Source organism: Cololabis saira, chromosome 9, assembly GCF_033807715.1.
Source record: "Cololabis saira isolate AMF1-May2022 chromosome 9, fColSai1.1, whole genome shotgun sequence".
Lineage (NCBI taxonomy): Eukaryota > Metazoa > Chordata > Actinopteri > Beloniformes > Belonidae > Cololabis > Cololabis saira.
The window spans coordinates 37,433,864-37,452,276 of NC_084595.1; the positions used below are offsets into that span (position 1 = coordinate 37,433,864).

General features: G+C 39.1%; 2 protein-coding genes across 2 annotated transcripts; both read right to left on the reverse strand.

Annotated features, from left to right (window-relative positions):
* Positions 1-4,110: 4,110 nt before the first annotated feature.
* Positions 4,111-9,286, reverse strand: LOC133450666 (major prion protein homolog). The gene is made up of 2 exons (XM_061729467.1): positions 9,181-9,286; positions 4,111-6,168 (listed from the first exon to the last, which is right to left on the reverse strand). The coding sequence occupies exon 2, from the start codon at positions 6,159-6,161 to the stop codon at positions 4,953-4,955; it is 1,209 nt and encodes a 402-aa protein (XP_061585451.1). The 5' UTR covers positions 6,162-6,168; positions 9,181-9,286; the 3' UTR covers positions 4,111-4,952.
* Positions 9,287-14,147: 4,861 nt separating this feature from the next.
* LOC133450667 (uncharacterized) lies at positions 14,148-18,356 on the reverse strand. The gene is made up of 2 exons (XM_061729468.1): positions 18,307-18,356; positions 14,148-17,522 (listed from the first exon to the last, which is right to left on the reverse strand). Exon 2 carries the CDS (start codon positions 17,513-17,515, stop codon positions 15,491-15,493), a length of 2,025 nt encoding a protein of 674 aa, XP_061585452.1. The 5' UTR covers positions 17,516-17,522; positions 18,307-18,356; the 3' UTR covers positions 14,148-15,490.
* Positions 18,357-18,413: the final 57 nt, after the last annotated feature.

Genomic DNA, 18,413 nt, shown 5'->3' on the forward strand with positions numbered 1-18,413 from the left:
GCCAGAGGATTCTGTGATTCATTAAGAGTTATACTAATATTCAATATTCATTTTATGTTTGATTCAATCGGACATTTTTGTTCCAATTGCAGAAATTGAAATTGAAATGCAACCTCCCATCCTCCCAGTTGTACTTGTCAGATATGAACTACAGAGTACACAAGTACAAACATGGACCTGAGGAACGAACGGCATTACTGTCATGTGTTTTCTCTGTAAACATGTCATTCAGTTGTGCTTTCTGTTGTCTGTCTGTTTATTTTTTAGATTTTGCTGATCCTGCGAAGGCAGCCCCGTTAGTTGAAAACACAATGCTCTATTGTCATTTCTCCTGTATCCCTGGTCTCCTGCATTTCAGTTACATCTACTAAAGTTTGACGTAAAGATGTAAAATGACTATATTTCTGCTGTTATGGGTACTCTTTCAATCCTGCTGGGTCTATTTATGAGTCAAGCTAGAAAAAACTCATTTATCTGTTCATTTTAAAAAATATATTCAAAACTAGACACATATTAAGGGTACACTGTTTATTTATGGTGCAAACTATGAGCAGCAAAGGGCACACGAATACAATCCAGCATCAACAGTCTCTAAAGTTTATATAACAAACATGTCTCAAGTCAAGTGACCGGGAAAAGCCTGTACTTTTTATTAAGAGTGCCGAGCCACCATGATGCCTTTTTGAAGCAGTTAGTTCTCCCATTAGCTGTCATCATCCTGGTCTTAGTTTGGGACAACAATTACCATCATTAGACAATGAGGTGCAGATGAAGAGTGATGGTTTGATCCGTCTTTAAGCCCCATTATGTGTTTAATAGTGGAAATATTTTCAAAAGAACCATCAGGAAAAGTGTGTCTCCCAAACAGTGATTTTCTATGTCATGTTCTTCATTAAATGTAGCCAAATGAAAAGTTGAATCAAAAATGCAAACGTATTGTTGGTGAGGTTTATCCTTGGTCAACATGGCTAAAATTGGAGAGAGACTAGATATGAAGTAGCTTAATGCATGATGCTATAAAACTGTAAGGCAAGATTTAATCAGTCATTAAATGCAGCAAATGACTGAAAGAATCGATCACTGGGTATATATCGATTTATTATTTCTTCCCTTTTTCCGCCCTTCTATAGGGTCAGGATCAGTGATTAGAGTTAAAAGGAAGTGTATCCATCCTGGTGTTTCCATCAACCTTTCCGATGTTTACGTAATTCAGTTTTAGGATGAGCTGGACCATGAGAGTTATACATTTTCTGTCTCATTGTCTCATCCTTGTAGCTTGTCAGTAAGCCGTCTATAACTCCAAGCATCACCAGACCTTCACCTGCAATATCAGTGCTGGGTAGCCCGTCTCCACAACGCTTAGCGTGTCCTCGTCTTCAGCGGTGCTAATGTCCTCTGAACTTTGGCATGGACCTGGAGTTTTCCACCGCACTGCGGTTGGTGTTTGTCATGTTGCTCCGTGTCATTGTCTGAAGCTGAGCAACCACATTAGTGTTGGTAGTTTCAGTTTTAGTTGTGGTACTTGCAACTGGTTTCTTAACTGGCTTTTGAATGTCTCCAGGAAGAAGATTATTTCTGATCTTATCCATCCTTGTCACTCCCAAAGAGAAACCTCAACTTTTGATTTCTGTCACCTCTAGACCTTTACTTTCATTCTTGCTGATACTCTTTTGTCACACTGCAAAAACTCAAAATCTTAACAAGAATATTTGTCTTATTTCTAGTTAAAATGTCTCATTTTTAATCAAAAAAAATCTCATTACACTTAAAACAAGACTCATCACTGGAAAAAACAACAATTTTCACCTGTTTCAAGTAGATTTTCACTTAAAATAAGTAGAAACATCTGCCAGTGGAACAAGGTTTTTTTGCTTGTATTAAGAAGATAAATCTTGTCCCACTGGCAAATTTTTCTACTTATTTCAAGTGAAAATTTACTTGAAACAGGTGAAAATTGTCAAATAACAAGTTATTTTTCTGGTAATGACAATTGGCAATTTTTTGACTAAAAATGAGACATTTTAACTAGAAATAACACAAATATTCCTGGTAAGAATTTAAGTTTTTGCACACTTTTCTTGCTTGCACACGTCTCTTGACCCCAACAGTCTCTGTTGGTGTGGAATGTTGACGCTAATTACTTAAAATGTTCCACCTTCTTTATCTGTGCTCCCTGTAACCTCACTGTTCCCCTTGTGTCCCTCTCAAACACACACGTCTTTGCTGTGGCTAACTTTCCTCCCTTTTCTTTTGAGTGCACATCTCCACCTATCTAGGTGTTCCTCCACCCGCTCCCTGCCCTCACTACAGATCACAATGTCATCTGCAAACATCATAGTAATGGAGTGTCCCTGTCTGACTTAATCTGTCTGACACCAGAGCAAACAAGAAGGGACTCATGGCCGATCTCTGATGCAGTCCCACCTCCACCTTGTACTCCTCTGTCACACTTCACAACCATCTTGCAGCCCCCATACATGTCTTGTATTACTCTACTTTTACATACTTTTCTACCACTCCAGACTTCCTCATACAGAACCATACTTCCTTTCTTGGTACCTAGTCAAATAGCTTTTTCTAGATCTACAAAGAGACAGTGAAGTTCTCTCTGGCTTTCTCTGTACTTCTCTATCAGCTAAGCAAATACTGCATCTGTAGTACTCTTTCATGGCATGAAGCCATACTGCTGTTCACAAATGCTCACTTCTGTCCTTAGCATTGTTTCTATGACTCTTTCCTACAGCTTCATTGTATGGCACATCAACTTTATTCCCCTGTAGTTGCCACAACTTTGCATGTCTCAGTTGTTCTTAACGATCAAAACCATCTCACTTTGCCCCCATTGCTCAGACGAAGTGAAGTGAAAAACTCTACCGCTACCTCTCCTAAACACCTCCATACTTCCACAGGTATATCATCAGGACCAACTGCCTTTCCACTCTTCATCCTCTTCAATGCCATCCTAACCTCGGCTTTAGTAACAAGGTTTAGGGTAAGGTTCGTTGTGCTCCACAGCGGTCACCTCTTTTACTCTTTGTTGTCTCTCATTTTCCTAATTCATCAACTCTTCAAAGTACTCTTTCCATCTTGCTATCACACTTCTGGCTCCTGTCAATACAATCCAGTCATCCGGAAGCACTTCCTGACCGCCCAGAGCCTCTCTCACCTCCCTGAAACCCATACAACTCTCTTCCCTTTTCAGCTCCCACCCGTTCATTCATTCCTTCAAACAGGCTCTACCACTGTGTTTCACATCGCATGACTACTGGGATGTCCTGACCTGCCTGACCACTACTGAGCCTCGGATGAGTTTTCATCTTACTGTAGTCTTGTTTCAATCTCTTAAAATATAATTCTAACCCTTGTTTAAATAATGATTTATTTGTATAGCATCTTTCAAACACAAGTGCAACTCAAAGTGTCTTACAGAAAAAAAATAACTGAAAAACAGTAGTGGCCTTTATGACAAAATAAAATTAATAAAACCAAAAGAATAGTTGAAAGTACAAAATATGAAAGAACATGTCAGAATAAAAACACATACAATCAGTGAATTAATTATAATGTTTTTCAAAAAGGAAAGACTTGAGCTTAGTCTCAAAACCATAGAGGATGTTGGCTTTCCACAGGAAACATGGGTGAATGCTAAAGAATCTGGCTCCTATACTGTACTTCAACGCTCTGATTGTAATTAAGTCGGAAGTCTGAGAACAAAGAAGTTTAGGAAAACATGTGATAGACCATTTAGGGCTTTGTTTGTTGTAAAGAGACCACTGCACACAGACAGGGTTGTAGCTTTCATAGTTCATTTGTACCTTGCAGTTTAAGAGACCAATAGAGCTGAATGTCATATAATAAATATGGATATAAACAGTGTAAAATTATGTGAAACAGTGAAAGTAATATCACCATTCCTGATATCATGGTGATATTACATAAAGGAATCATGAAAAAGGGCAGAAAATTGGTCCAAGTCTAGAACCCTGTGGAACACCATAATCTCTGGTATGTTGTTAAAGAACCAAAAACTCAAAGAAAAATTATCTATGGCTCAATGGAACAAAGTCAAACAGTAGTAGTAGCTTAAAAGAGAAACTCGGCTTAGAAGAATCACATTGACCTTTTTATTCACTCTTAGATACGATATGGTTCTTACTTTCTAAATATTCCAGTACAGCAGGTTGATATGCTTCAAGGACCTGTAGAGTTACCAGCTTCTATGATTACAAAGGTTTTAATACAGAAATAATGTACCAGCTTTCACATAAAATGTATGTATGTATGTATGTATGTATGTATTTTTTAATACATAATTTCAACATGCAGTACACTATTAGTTGAGAGGAGTATATTTGTAGGTGTTCAAATCATGCTGTTTGAATTTGTTTACAGCAGTTTAGTTTTGATTGGCGTTTTTCACTCACTTAAGCCATGCTGAAATACACTCACATTAGCTGTTACTTGTGTAGGAAACCAGTTAGGAGTATTGTGTGATAGCAAATAAAAACTTCCCTTATCATTGACATTTGATAGCCAGCGTGATATGTATGTGATATGTAAGGACAGTGTTTCAAGTAAATAAAGTTAATCCACAAAAAATAACCAAAAACATGAGAATGATATTTTTCAAAATTACGTTTGGTTTCACATTGTTTGTACAAATGTGTGAAAACCCTTTAAGAGTAATTTCACCACCATCCTTATGCTTACCTCTTTTTTGGCTGTGAGTGTGGTGGCCCTTTTTTTCCACCACTTCCCCTGCAAATCCAGACATCAGTGAGAGGATCTGGCTGCCAATTGTAGAGACCGAAACCATGTGACCTCTACTCCCAAGCAGTCAAGATTAGGGTAATGTATCAGGGTTGGGTGACTGAAAGTCACATGGTTCTGGTGTAGAGTGGGTCTCAGTGGAGTTAAAGTCTCTACAGTCTGCAGCCACGTCCCTCTGGACTTCAGTGCAACGGCATTAACATGTTGCTGTTAACTAACATCAGTATAGTACTGAGGACTGTAGCTAAAGCTCCCTGGAAGCCCACGTTCAGTCCTTGAGCCCCTCCAGTCTGTTTCCTCATGTACTTTTCAGAGTAAACCAGGTATAACTCCAAGCATCTCCTGACTTTCACCTGCTCGATCAGCGCTGGGTAGCCGATCTCCACGATGCTTACTGTATCATCGTCTTCAGCGGCGCTAGTGTCCTGTGAAGCTGGCGGCATGGATGCAGCTTTTGGCTGACTTGAATTGCGAGGAGGCGAAGGCGAAGGAGACAAGGAGTTTTCCACTGCACTGCTGTTGATGTTTGTCATGTTGATCTCTGTTTTATTGTCTGAAGCTGAAGCAACCACATTAGTTTTGGTAGTTTCAGTTGGAGTTGTGGTACTTGCAGCTGGTTTCTTTACTGGCTTTTGACTGTCTGCAGGAAGAAGGTCGGTCCTCTTCATGCAGGAGTCCATGTAGCTCTCATAGGTCACAGGGGTCGGCATGTACCGATACTGTTTCCTGTGGTGGTCGCTGCTATCAGAAGACTCGGAATCATGTTTTCTGTGCATGTAGTGGTTGTAGTAATACTCCTCCCGAGGGCTGTGAAAGTTTGGGCGTGGGAACCTTCCTAACCCGTAGCCCAGAGCCATTCCTGCCATGGCGCCTCCGGCTGCTGCCATCACTGCAGTACGCCCAAACGTTTTTGACTGTGCATTGGGATGTATTCCCATTCCCTGGACTGATTGGGCGAATGGAGACCCACCCCTAGAGCCGTAGGCTGCATTACCAAAGCTACCACTATAATGAGGGCTCATAATTCTGTTGTTTGGATTTGGGTTATAGTATCCACCTCCATAAGCACCTGCTCCATATGGAGACCCTCGTCCTGGATACGGGTTGTGGAAGCTTCCACCGTGCTGCCTCGGGTAATTGCCTTGCCCAGCTCCACCTGATTGTGAAGGGTAGCCTCCTTGGTTGTTTTGTCCAGGCTGCTTTGGGTATCCACTATGAGAGCCCGTATTTTTGTTGCCTGTATTGGTGTGGGTATTACCTCGGTGGGATGTAGGATTTTTTTTAAACCCAAATCCTCCTTTTCCTCCTATTCCCCCCTTTTTAGCAAATAAGAAAGGGGTATGAAACAAGAGAAGTAACAGACACAGAACAGACGACGGATTCAGCTTCATCTTCACTCTGTATGGGAGTAAAATATAAGTTAATTATATTTTAATATGCTTCTTTTACACAAACACATTTTAATTCATTTGAGCTGTTGGTCTCCCGGGAATAATGTTACAATTTTTATATATAATATGTAAGTATGTATATGGGTCAATGACGTGACGCCTATATTTTCCGAAAAACTGACTTCTTTTCAATTCAAAAAAGGTTTAAATGGATAAAAAAATACCATATATGACCTACCTGTCCCACATATGGACTCACTTGAATTTTAGAAAAAATACTAGTTATTTGTGATTTTGTTGTTGTTTTTAAGCGTCAAAATGTCATGTGGTGCAACCCTCCGACCATGACTCTTGTTTTGAAAACTTTTTTTGAAATCACTCTAAATGTATTTAAATCAATCTTCTGCCCTATCTGGCATGATTTCCCAAGTGTCTTGTAGTGTGTAAGATTTATACACATTTGTATTTATATTTCCATCATAATATACAAACAAAGTTTGACTGATGTCCATTTTATGAAATATCATGTGACCATTAAAATAACCATTTTTGTATAATACTGAAAACTTGTAAAAAAAAAAAAAAAAAGAAGTCAAGATGTTAAGGAAATTAATTTATTTTAATATGAATCATGGTTGCAACACATGACTTTTTTTTAAGGCTAGTGCCAATTCATCTTGACAAAAATCACTTAATTTAAAAGTTTTATATGAATTTGTGTACACAACATTCTTAATGTTTGAACTAGTGAAATAGATATTCTTGTTTTTATTATTTTAAGATTGACCTGTTGAAAATCCTTATTTGTCATTGACCCATATACATACGCACATACATACATACATACATACATACATACATACATACATACATACATACATACATACATACATACATACATACATACATACATACATACATACATACATACATACATACATACATACATACATACATACATACATACATACAGGTTTTATATGATGTGAAACAGCAACAAAAAAAAAATACTGTAGTTGTGATTATTTTCTCATATTACTCCAACACTGGCAACTATAACCACTTTCCATACTATATCCCATAATGCCCTACACTATTGTAGTAGACACCAGTCACAGTGATCATGTGACTAGCAAGGATACTTGTTTCCACTCATACATATTACAGTATGTACCAACAACTGCAGGCCCAGTAACAATTCAACCAAGGTGGTTACCCATCTCCCCAAGCACCTGTCCTTTTTTAATGTCTACATGAAGATGTGTATTCATTTTTATTAGTAAAATGCAGATGAATGCAGTTAAAAAAGGCCTGAGCAGCAATTAAACATCAAATATTTTTATAATTGTTATAAATCTTGCCCTACACAATAACTTGGAAACTAAGGAACGCCACACCACCTTATTACCAACATTGTCACGTGCACGGTAATGGAGCATTCTGCTTTCCAAGTAATCGAGGCTGAGCCTTCCAAAGACTGGCACATTACAGCAGTAAGTACAGTCTTTATGATGTAGGCTGCCACTCCCATTATAATGTGCTTTAAGCTGGCGGCATAGAGACTTTATATTTCCGTATTTTTAACATTTTCTGTAAACCATTAAATTCAGTGACACTGCATCTGTGTGAGGAGGAAACTCATTAACTCACCAGTCTAAGGTTCAAGAGACACCAGAGCAAATTATAAAAATGAATGAACAATTCGATGTCCTGTGACACCCTGATGTAACCACGTTGTAGCTGGTTGAAAAGAGATAATTCAGACCAGACAACACACGCCTTTTTTATCTCCAACAACCCCAGTTGGTGTTCACTGGGTTAAGACGAATTCGGGGTGGCACAAGCTGAACTTTACTCCCAATAATTAAATAGTGTGGCTGCATATACTCCATTTGGTCCATTAGTCAGGCGCCTGTGTGTCTAGCTTGTAAATCAATAAACACGACTGGATTATGGACAGAATATTGAATAATTTCTGCAGCAGTATGACAGTACATCTTCTGTCTAGTATATTAAAAAAGGAAATGTATTGTTAGACCATGATACATTTTGCCAACTATAGCAATATGGTATCTAATTATATCAATTTCATTATTTCATTATGATTATTGTTAAATAATTTAAATTTTCGGTTATGCCTATTAATCAGTATGACATTTATGTATGACTTGGCATCTTGCAGAATATCAACTGATATGATGAAAACAAAGAATGTTTAATATTCCAACGACAAATCACTCATTCATATATTTAGCCAAATAATATTTACTTTTTAATTTCCTCCTTTGTCTAAGGTTCTGGAAGAAGTTGACACTCTTTTCTACAATAATTTCACACAATAAGTGAGAAAAGGCATGTCAATATTTGAATAATAAAACAAAGAGGAAGACGGTTTGTGAGTGCAGATTGGACGGCAGGTGTAATCTGTACGATTTATGAATGAATTTCACTGTTTTGTTCTTTAAGCTTTTCCTCGCTCTTCTGTGAGAGACCACAATACAAAACAAAGTAATGTGTGCCTGCCACAATAATTACATTTTCGCTCCTATAATGTATTTTCATTTTAATTCTTTTACCTTGGCTCACATACACCACAGTGATCTAATTTCCCTTCGGGAGTAATTAAGTCTGATCCCAATGAGTCCAAGTTTGCAGTCAAACAGAGCTAGAAGGTTAAAACAAAGGTGTTTCCATAGAAACCCTACCAGAAGAGCTATTTATGAAAGGATTGAAGGCAAACCCCTGAAGAGAGAGCAGGTCAGATGAGAAGTGTGTCAGGGACATTAACTGTGACACCACCCACGGAAGTGTTGATGCCAGTGATGTACTCCTAGGCGTATTTACACATAGCTATTAATGTATAAACGAAAAGCTTGTATGGATTTCATCCTATCGTTCACATGAATTGCTTTGAAATACGGTCTTTATGCGTAAAAAGATGAAAAAAACAACACACAGAATACGTTTCATCTATCTGATCAAATCCTGCAGGGTGCGGCTATTTTAAATACAGACTCACCTTGACTGGTAACTGATCCTTCTCCCTTTTTCACCTTATGTTGTCCCGCGGAGCGTTTTCCTCTTTGAGATGACTGATGTGAGATCAACGCTGTCTGGACGCGGCACCCGACTGACGTAACGCCCAGCGCAGCGGGTCGCCTAGCAACGGAGGAAGGGGGCGGGGCTTAACTCGGCTCCATCATTTCCAGCATCCCGAGTCACGTGACGAACTGGACTCGATGTGGAAAGTTACAACTCATAAACAGGAGCGGCATGGGGGTGAAAACTGAGCCGATATTTTCATGTTATGTACAAGTATCAGAAGTTTTTTATTCGGCTGGCTTTATTTTATAATAATTGCGAGTAACATTTTTGTAAATGTATACTTTAACTTGTTCTTATTCAAAATGAAATGATCTATCTCATTTTGCAGATCAAGATTTTACCTACATCATTTTAAATAATAGTGCATGGTTACAGCTTTGATATTAGGGTTGTAAATCACAAGTTTTAACTACCGGTATATAAGATATTACATGGATTCACTGGATTATGATTAAACGTTTACCAATATTACAAACTTTGCCACAACATGATTTTTATTCAATTTAACTCAGGACCAAACAATTGATCTGACATAATGGGAATGATGATTAAACACAATCTCTTTTCTTTATATCAATAAAGGACTACACAAGACCACTTGTAGCTATTGTTAAATCAATGTGTTGAAGTAAATCACTACATCATTAAACCACTTTTACATATCTGAGAATATGTGACAATTAAGATTATACATTAAATTGCTACTCAGCAGTTGGAGTCGAGGGGTGTTAAAAAACACACTAGATCAATAGATTAACATATTCAAGCATTGTATTAGCAATTAATACATAATGATGACTGTATGCCTTTATGGACAGCAATATTATTACTTTTGTTTAAATAGAAGATATAAATTCTTCTTCCGCCACCCTTAAGGGCCAACATCAAAAGCAAATGTAGCTACTATACCACACATTACCGATTTGTAGAGATAAGTTTAATTGTTAACACATACAACATTTTAAGGTTATATGAGTCCAACTACATCATCAAATTGTTCAGTTCACCACTTATTGAATGTGGAAGCTGATTATTGGCTGAAAAATCTTATTTTTTAAGGAATAAACTGTTGGTCAGAACCTTCTGATGTTTTTGAAATATTTATGTTTTATGTATTTTTTATGTATGTGACCCTTTTTTTCAGCATACTACTGCCTCAGACTACAAAGAGCCGCTTTCACGGATTTGTCACGAGTCTCTAAGAGGAGATCTCCGTTTATAATGCACAAAGCACAAAAGCACAAAAGCACTCAAATGCTTTCTTGTGGTATCCAGTGGTAAGGGGTTTTAAGAGCTTTTTGTTGTTGTTGGTTCTGAATCTCTCTGGATCTGCAACCTGCGAATTCTTAATCAGTGGGGACACAAAAACCAACAAAAATAAGTAATTCAATACAACTATGCTCACGCTGACCACTCGTACTATCTAGCAATCACGGCTCTATAGTTTATCCTCACTGTAGCAGAAAAGATACTTGAGGTCTGCCATTTGTAAATGGGAGTTACAAATGGCAGATGGCAGTAACAGCATGTCACAGCAATGCTCTGAGTGGAAACCTTGATCCCTGGCTTCTGCTGTTCATACAGGTTTGACAGTCACCTTGTCTGTAATTTCAGATAATTATATGTCATTTATAAATGTTCATTTACGTTATGCAGTTGGTAAAAACTTCTATTAGGAGTTTGGAAAAAGAGACGTTATCGGATTTTGTTATCGGACGTTTGTGTACAACATAATAGTTTATTTCAAACTATATATATATATATATATATATATATATATATATATATATATATATATATATATATATATATATATATATATAAATATTCTTTTAATACACACATGTGCCACTTAAATAAAACACCAACAATACTATTCCCTTCTTTAAAAAAGCACAATCCAAAAGGTGTATAATGAAAGGATAACTAACAATGTTTCCTTACTTTTAAAATAGTGTTTTTTTTGTTTTTTTTTACCTTGTCTGCACACATATTAATGATTAAAATAATGTTAAATCCAATAAATACAAAGTAAGTCATGCTATACAACTAGGCCCAATATGGACATTATTGGCTCTCAAATGGGAGAGCCAATAATTTCATTAGTGACGCTTGAATTAGAGCCAATAATAAAGCAAAAATTGTTGAAATGTCAACATCTGCTATGACCTTTTCAGTAGGCGAATGAATTCCACATCCTTGCAGAGCTCAAACAGAAACTGAAGGTTTGCTACTCCGGGATGGAGGTCCTGTTTTGGGGCCCAAGAGTGTGCCGGGCAGGGCTGGAGCCGGGAGGCTGAGTGGCTCCAGGGCCGTGCTGAGTTTGTGTCCAGGATGGAGGTCCTGTTTTGGGGCCCAACAGTGTGTTTTTGAAAATTCAGGATCACCAAAGATGCACACAGGAATTTCCGATGTGTGCGTGTTTGTGTGTTTGTGTGTTTGTGTGTGTGTGTGTGTGTGTGGACCTATTGTACATGCATTCCCTTCTCGTTGCCGTCACCTTGTCAGACGTTCGTACAAGTTCTCCTCAGCTGCAAACACGCAATCTGTATTAATTGAACACCATTTCGATTCACATCATTTGGGATTTCTCAAAAATGTTTATACTCTTGACCATCGAATATAACAGTGAGGGTTGTTTTAACTGTGGTAATGTTCCTCTAAGCCAAAGATCTCCAGAGTGCTTCAGTACTGAGTCACTTCCTACACTAAAGATTGTTGTTTGCTGCTACATTAGTCAAATGTTCTTTGCACTTCTCAGCTGATGGCTTGCAGCAGTAGTTGTGCGACTGTATGACGTTCCCAATGGAAGAATCAACTCCTTCAAGTGCTTTGTAATAAGGCTGGTTTGTAAGGGTGTGACGAACGTGTGACTACTGGCATTTCCTGACGTACCGAACCACGAGTGAGCCGCAGCTCAGTTTTATTCTTACTTTAGTGTTGTTCCAATTTTTTAAATTTATTATCTTTTATAAATAATGATTTAGTTATATAGCAACTTTTAAACACAAGTCCAACTCAAAGTGTTTTACAGAATGATGTAAAACAAAAAGGATTGAAAAGTACTAACATGAAAAATTATGACAAAATAAAATCAGTGAATAAATCAAAAGCTCTTTAAAAAAGGAAAGTCTTAAGCTTAGTCTAAAAACAACGGAGGGTGTTGAAACAAGCCTGAAGGCTGAGAGTTCTGCTTCCTGCTCCAGACTTGGAGACAAGTCTGCACCCTGAGAGCAAAGCTCATTAGACCACCATAAAGTTAGACCATTTAGGGCTTTATAAACAGATCATTTTGAGGGAAGTACTCGTCCAGAAACCTTTTAACGAAGTAGATGCAATTTCCTGCATTCTGGTGCATTTTAACAGTTTGATAGACGTCTACTTTTACGGAGCAGACTTGTCCTCATTCTTGTCCTTACAAAACGGTCTAAGTAACAAAAATAAATCTATGATGGCTTTATTTCATTGTTGACTTTGCTGAAATAGCCCAGACAAAAGCCTTGATTGTTTGCATATTATATACAAGTTAAAAAGTAAATCTATATTATTGTAATGTAAAGTAAACCAGGTGAAGCTCCCAACTAATTTTTTGGTTGTCACTCATATGTAAGAAACCAATGTAGAGAGGCAAGGACGGTAGGTTTGTGATCGGTCTTGGCAGTATGAGTCAGTAATCTTGTAGCCACTCAGTCACACCTCTTTTTGTTATGTGAAGATAGATCCTGGCCAAATATGACCTCAAGGTTGCACTGGAAGTGAAGATATTCCTATTACTGTAAGAGCAATTAAAGCAGTAGATGGGCACTCTGAGATTTCTGGGCTTAAAAAAACACCCACACATACGCACACAAAAACATAGGTATTGCTCAAAACATTGTTATAAAGTTAGTATGTGTAAAGTGAACAACATCCAGAACCCTGTGGAAGGAATTTGAATCTTGAACAAAAAGGATCTTGAGCTCTATGGAGCAGAGACAAATATACAGAAGTCTGAATGAGAATCTCAGTTTAGAACAAGCCTGGTGATATTTTTATCGAATCTAAAATAAGATATGGTTGTTGGTTTCTGAATATTGCAGTTTTCTTGTTGACTCATATTTTCAAGGATGTTGTTCTCCAGCTGGAGAGGAAAATTGGTGTTGAATTGCTATGAAAGGGAGGGGTTGTGGATGCTCAGGCTTTTCAAAACAAAACAGAAAAGGTCACCTGAATTTACTTCTATAATAACATAGTTAGCTGAACTAACATACAAGTGGGTCATACAAAGTTCAGTAATTTGCAATTAACTCTCACATATGCGCAGACAAGTGGACACACCATTTATATACTGTACAAACTAAAATCTGCCATAAATATGAGTAACACCAGCTCAAAGGCATGCCTTTGATTCTAATTTAGTGTTTGAGTATTATCAATAAAATGATGTGATCGGTAGTGTAAATGCAGCGCGGACCATATGTGTTTTAATAGATTTTTCACATATTGTGGAAAAGCTGTTTATAAACACAGGATGTCGCCATTCTGTCTGTACCAGCACCAGCTTGCAAACCAACCCCCTCGGTCATCCACGTTGGTCAGATTACTGGAATAAATAAAACAGAAGTCTGCGTCATTGTGGGTGGGTGTATAACAGAGACCGACAGGAAAAGTATGTGAACCCCTTGAAAATAATTGGTTATCAGTACTCATTTTCCATAAGATGTGTCCAGATGTTAATATAAATCACAATAATAGACAAATACAGCACGCTTAAATTGATAATGTTCAACATTCATAGAAGTGGTGGGATAAAAAAGTCCAACGTCCAACGGGGTAATTGTGAGCTAAAGTTTAGTGTTAAAATGAGGTGTAGACAGGACAGAAACACAGGAGATTTGGATGCAGGAGTAACAAGCAAAAAGTCCTTTATTTTAAATAATAAGCGCTGCACAGGTAAGAAAACCAGAACAGGCAAAAAACAGTGACCTCTTAAAAAGAGCAAAACTATAAAGGTGAAACATAATAGGATCGCTAACAGATGAACTGGCAGGAAAGTGGGAAAAAACACGACAATATTCACAGGGCCTGTTGAGACGGAGTGAACACTCAGGAGAGATGGGACCAAGGGAAGTCAAACAGAGCTACACACACAAGGAAATATATATAAAAATATAACAACACTAAGTCAGGAGAATAAAGATAAACCTCAACCACAACCACAACCACGAGAAATTAAAAAAACAACTCCATAACACAGCGGGACAATGACCATAAGCATAAATGTAAACCCAACACAGATCCGCTTCAGAAAAAGAAAATGCACCTTTTGGAGTGATGTATAATGACCTTAAGAGAGCTATGAAACCTGTCTGAGCTGAAGCAGTTCATTAAAGAGGAATGGTTTTTAAAAAGAAAATTCTCCAGACCGTTGTGCACGTGCGATCAAGAGGAAGCATCTTGCTTTTTTTCTGTTGTCATCGAGTTTTACCAGCTAATAAGAAGATTCTACCGCCAGCGCTGGGACTGTTAAATAAAGACCCCAAAAATTATAATTGTATGCGAGTTATCACCTAAAAGGGGCCACAGACTTCCCTCCTTTTGCATTTATTTACAGTTCTTTGTTCAATATCAGTAATTGACTTGTAAAGACTTATGAAAAGAGAACAAGGAAGAACATTTCAGTCTAAAATTACCCTGGTTTGTCTGGAGGGATGACATTTTTTAGACGTCTGAGGATTAAAATAATTTCTTCCCATGTAGATATTTTCCTCTGGGATAACATTAATGTCAATTATGGTGCAAACTTGCATTCTAACTCAAAATCGTTGGATTCACAATGTTTTGGTCACTAAAAAGCTGAAAGCTTACACTAATTTTGATTTTGTACTAGGGTAGATTTCAACTCCAGAATAGTCCTATAAGCACGTTTTGTTCTATGATTGTGACTTAAATGAAGATCAAATAAGATTGCATGGCAAATCGATGCAGAAATTCAGTTTAATATAAGGAGTTCACTTACTTTTTCTTGCCACTGTACAGTTTGTTTGTTTTTTAATATCAATGTGCTGACATATCCATGTTTGCATGTTATAATGTTTAGTCTTAGTTTGACAGTGTAGCCTGGAAACTATAGATGATCAGATGATGGTGATGATGTCCCGTGAAGATCATAAATACAGTTCTTCACCAACACATTTTGCTGTCCCCCCAAATATTTTTATACATCCATCAATTCAGCCAGGACATCAGTGCAGCAGGATCACTATGGCAGTGGTGAACACACACAAAAGACTTCGGAAGGCCATCTTCTGGTCCTCCGCTCCGCTTCTGGTCACAGACTTCTCTTTTTTCTTCAAGTACTTTTCCGAGTAGACTATATAAAGCTCTGTACACCTCTTGACCTTCATTTGTTTAATCAGTGCTGGGTAGCCAATTTCCACAATGCTGACTACGTCGTCATCATCATCATCATCATCCCCACCCTCCCTGGGAGTCTGGGGAGTTGCACGAGGTGCAGGATTGACCTCAGACTTATTCAGTGGGTGAGGTGAAGGAGGAGATGGAGGTGGAGCAGTTGTGGAGATGTTTGTGGCCGTGCTGTTACTTGTGTTGTTGTTAATGTGAGTAACTGGTGGAGTTGTGGTGCTGTTACTTGTGTTGTTGTTAATGTGAATAACTGGTGGAGTTGTGGTGCTGTTACCTGTTTTGTTGTTAATGTGAGTAACTGGTGGAGTTGTGGTGCTATTACTTGTGTTGTTGTTAATGTGAGTAACTGGTGGAGGTGTGGTTGTGGTTTTTACTGAGGCAGTTGTGGTGGTCGGAGGTTTTTTGTTTGACGTTTGTTTCTCATCACGCAGAAGGTCCGTCCTCTTCATGCAGGAAGCCATGTACCCGTCAAAGCTCTCGCTGGGTTTACTGTACTGATAGTCTCTGCTGTAGTCGTTGCTGTCAGTTGACTTTACGCCATATTTCCTGTACATATAGTTGTTGTAATAGTACTCTTCCTGAGGACTGTGGAAGTCGAATTGAGGGCGTGGGAACCTCCCTAACCCGTATCCCACAGCCATGCCTGCCATAGCTCCCCCAGCGGCTGCTATCACTGCGCTGCGCCCAAACCCTCTGGATTTATCAGAGGGAGCAAATCCCCCCGCCTGGACGGAGTGGGAGAAGGGAGAGCCACCCCCACCTCCGCGGGCCCCGTATCCAAAGCTCCCACCATAGTGCGGACTCAAGATGTTGTTTTGTGGGTTGTGGTTTATATAACCTCCAGGGTAATTTCCAATGCCGCCATAGCTTCCTCCTCCATAGCCTTGTGCTGGGTAGGCACCAGCTGGGTACCCCGGGTACTGGGGGTAACCTGCTGGCCTTCCAGGGTACTGGGGGTTGCCTGCTGGATGCTGGGGGTAACCTCCTGCTGGATAATGGGGGTAACCTCCTTGGTTGGGGTAACCTGGTCTTGCTGGTTGGTTGGGGTAACCTCCTGCTGGATGTTGGGGGTAACCACCTGCTGGATGTTGGGGGTAACCACCTGCTGGATGTTGGGGGTAACCACCTGCTGGTTGGTTGGGGTAACCTCCTGCTGGTTGGTTAGGGTAACCTCCTGCTGGTTGGTTGGGGTAACCTCCTGCTGGTTGGTTAGGGTAACCTCCTGCTGGTTGGTGGGGATAACCACCTGCTGGTTGGTGGGGATAACCACCTGCTGGTTGGTGGGGGTAACCTCCTGCTGGTTGGTGGGGATAACCACCTGCTGGTTGGTGGGGGTAACCTCCTGCTGGTTGGTGGGGGTAACCTCCTGCTGGTTGGTTAGGGTAACCTCCTGCTGGTTGGTTAGGGTAACCACCTGCTGGTTGGTTGGGGTAACCTCCTGCTGGTTGGTTGGGGTAACCTCCTGCTGGTTGGTGGGGGTAACCTCCTGCTGGTTGGTTGGGGTAACCTCCTGCTGGTTGGTTGGGATAACCTCCTGCTGGTTGGTTAGGGTAACCACCTGCTGGTTGGTTGGGGTAACCTGGTCTTGCTGGTTGTTGGGGGTAACCACCTTGGTTGGGGTAACCTCCTGCTGGCTGCTTAGGGTAGCCTCCTTGGTTAGTTTGTGTAGGTTGTTTAGCCTTTTGGAGGATTGACTGCTTAGACTTGGCGTCCAGGCTGGTCTTTGTTTTGGGGGACTTCTTAAAAAGCTTCGATATACCCCGTTTTCCTTTGACTGCCAGTGAAAGATTATTGTCAACCAAAAGAAGGACTAAACACAAGACAGCTGTTATAGCCAGCTTCATCTTGGTTCTGTCAAGAGGAGCCAGAAAAAATATAAATTAATAAAAGGTGGTAAAAATATGAAAAACGGTCAAAATAATGGTTATAAAATGTTTTTGCTCCCTTCCTCTAGGTGTATATTTGTATTTATTTCTCACCAATGCATCACCGTCTTCCTAACTTTGTAGCCCTCAAAGAGTAGTTAATCCAAAGTTTGTGACACCCATATAAAGTTTCTGTTTCTGCATAAACATGACCTTTACAAATATTGGACATATGCGTGCGGAAAATGTCTGTCACGCTACGTCTCTGTTGACAGCTGACACTAAATAGTAGGAAAGACCCATCACTATTATCCAATCTAAAATATCTAAAGTAGATAACTGAGCCTTAAAAGTTTTAGGAAACTTTTGTGCTTGGGTATAAATAACAGAATCGCATGTTAAAGCCCCGAGCACACAGCACAGCGCACCTGTCATCAACATGGAGCTGGCACACTTAAAAATAGCACCGTCCTTCGGAGTTACTGGAACCACACGTTAACTCTTCACACTTTCGTCTGTAATTTGGTGTTTTTAGAGCATGAAACAACATCTTGAAGCACCAATTGTAAAAAATACTTTCCTAAATAGTAGAATCTTTTGTCAGGTTATCTTATTTCCCATATAAATATATATATATATATATATAAATGTATATATTTAAAAACAGCCAAACACAAGAAAATGTTTTAGTAAAACACATGTCATACATTTTAAATCCAGGCTACTTTTAAGAACTGAATGGTCATAAACAAAGGAGTAGATATACTGACCTTGTGCTTTCCGTGACTCCACTGTCTCCCTCCTTCTCTCCTTCTCCTCCCTCCCAGGATAAAGTGTCAAACCCTCCCCAACATCAACTCAAATAACACACAACACA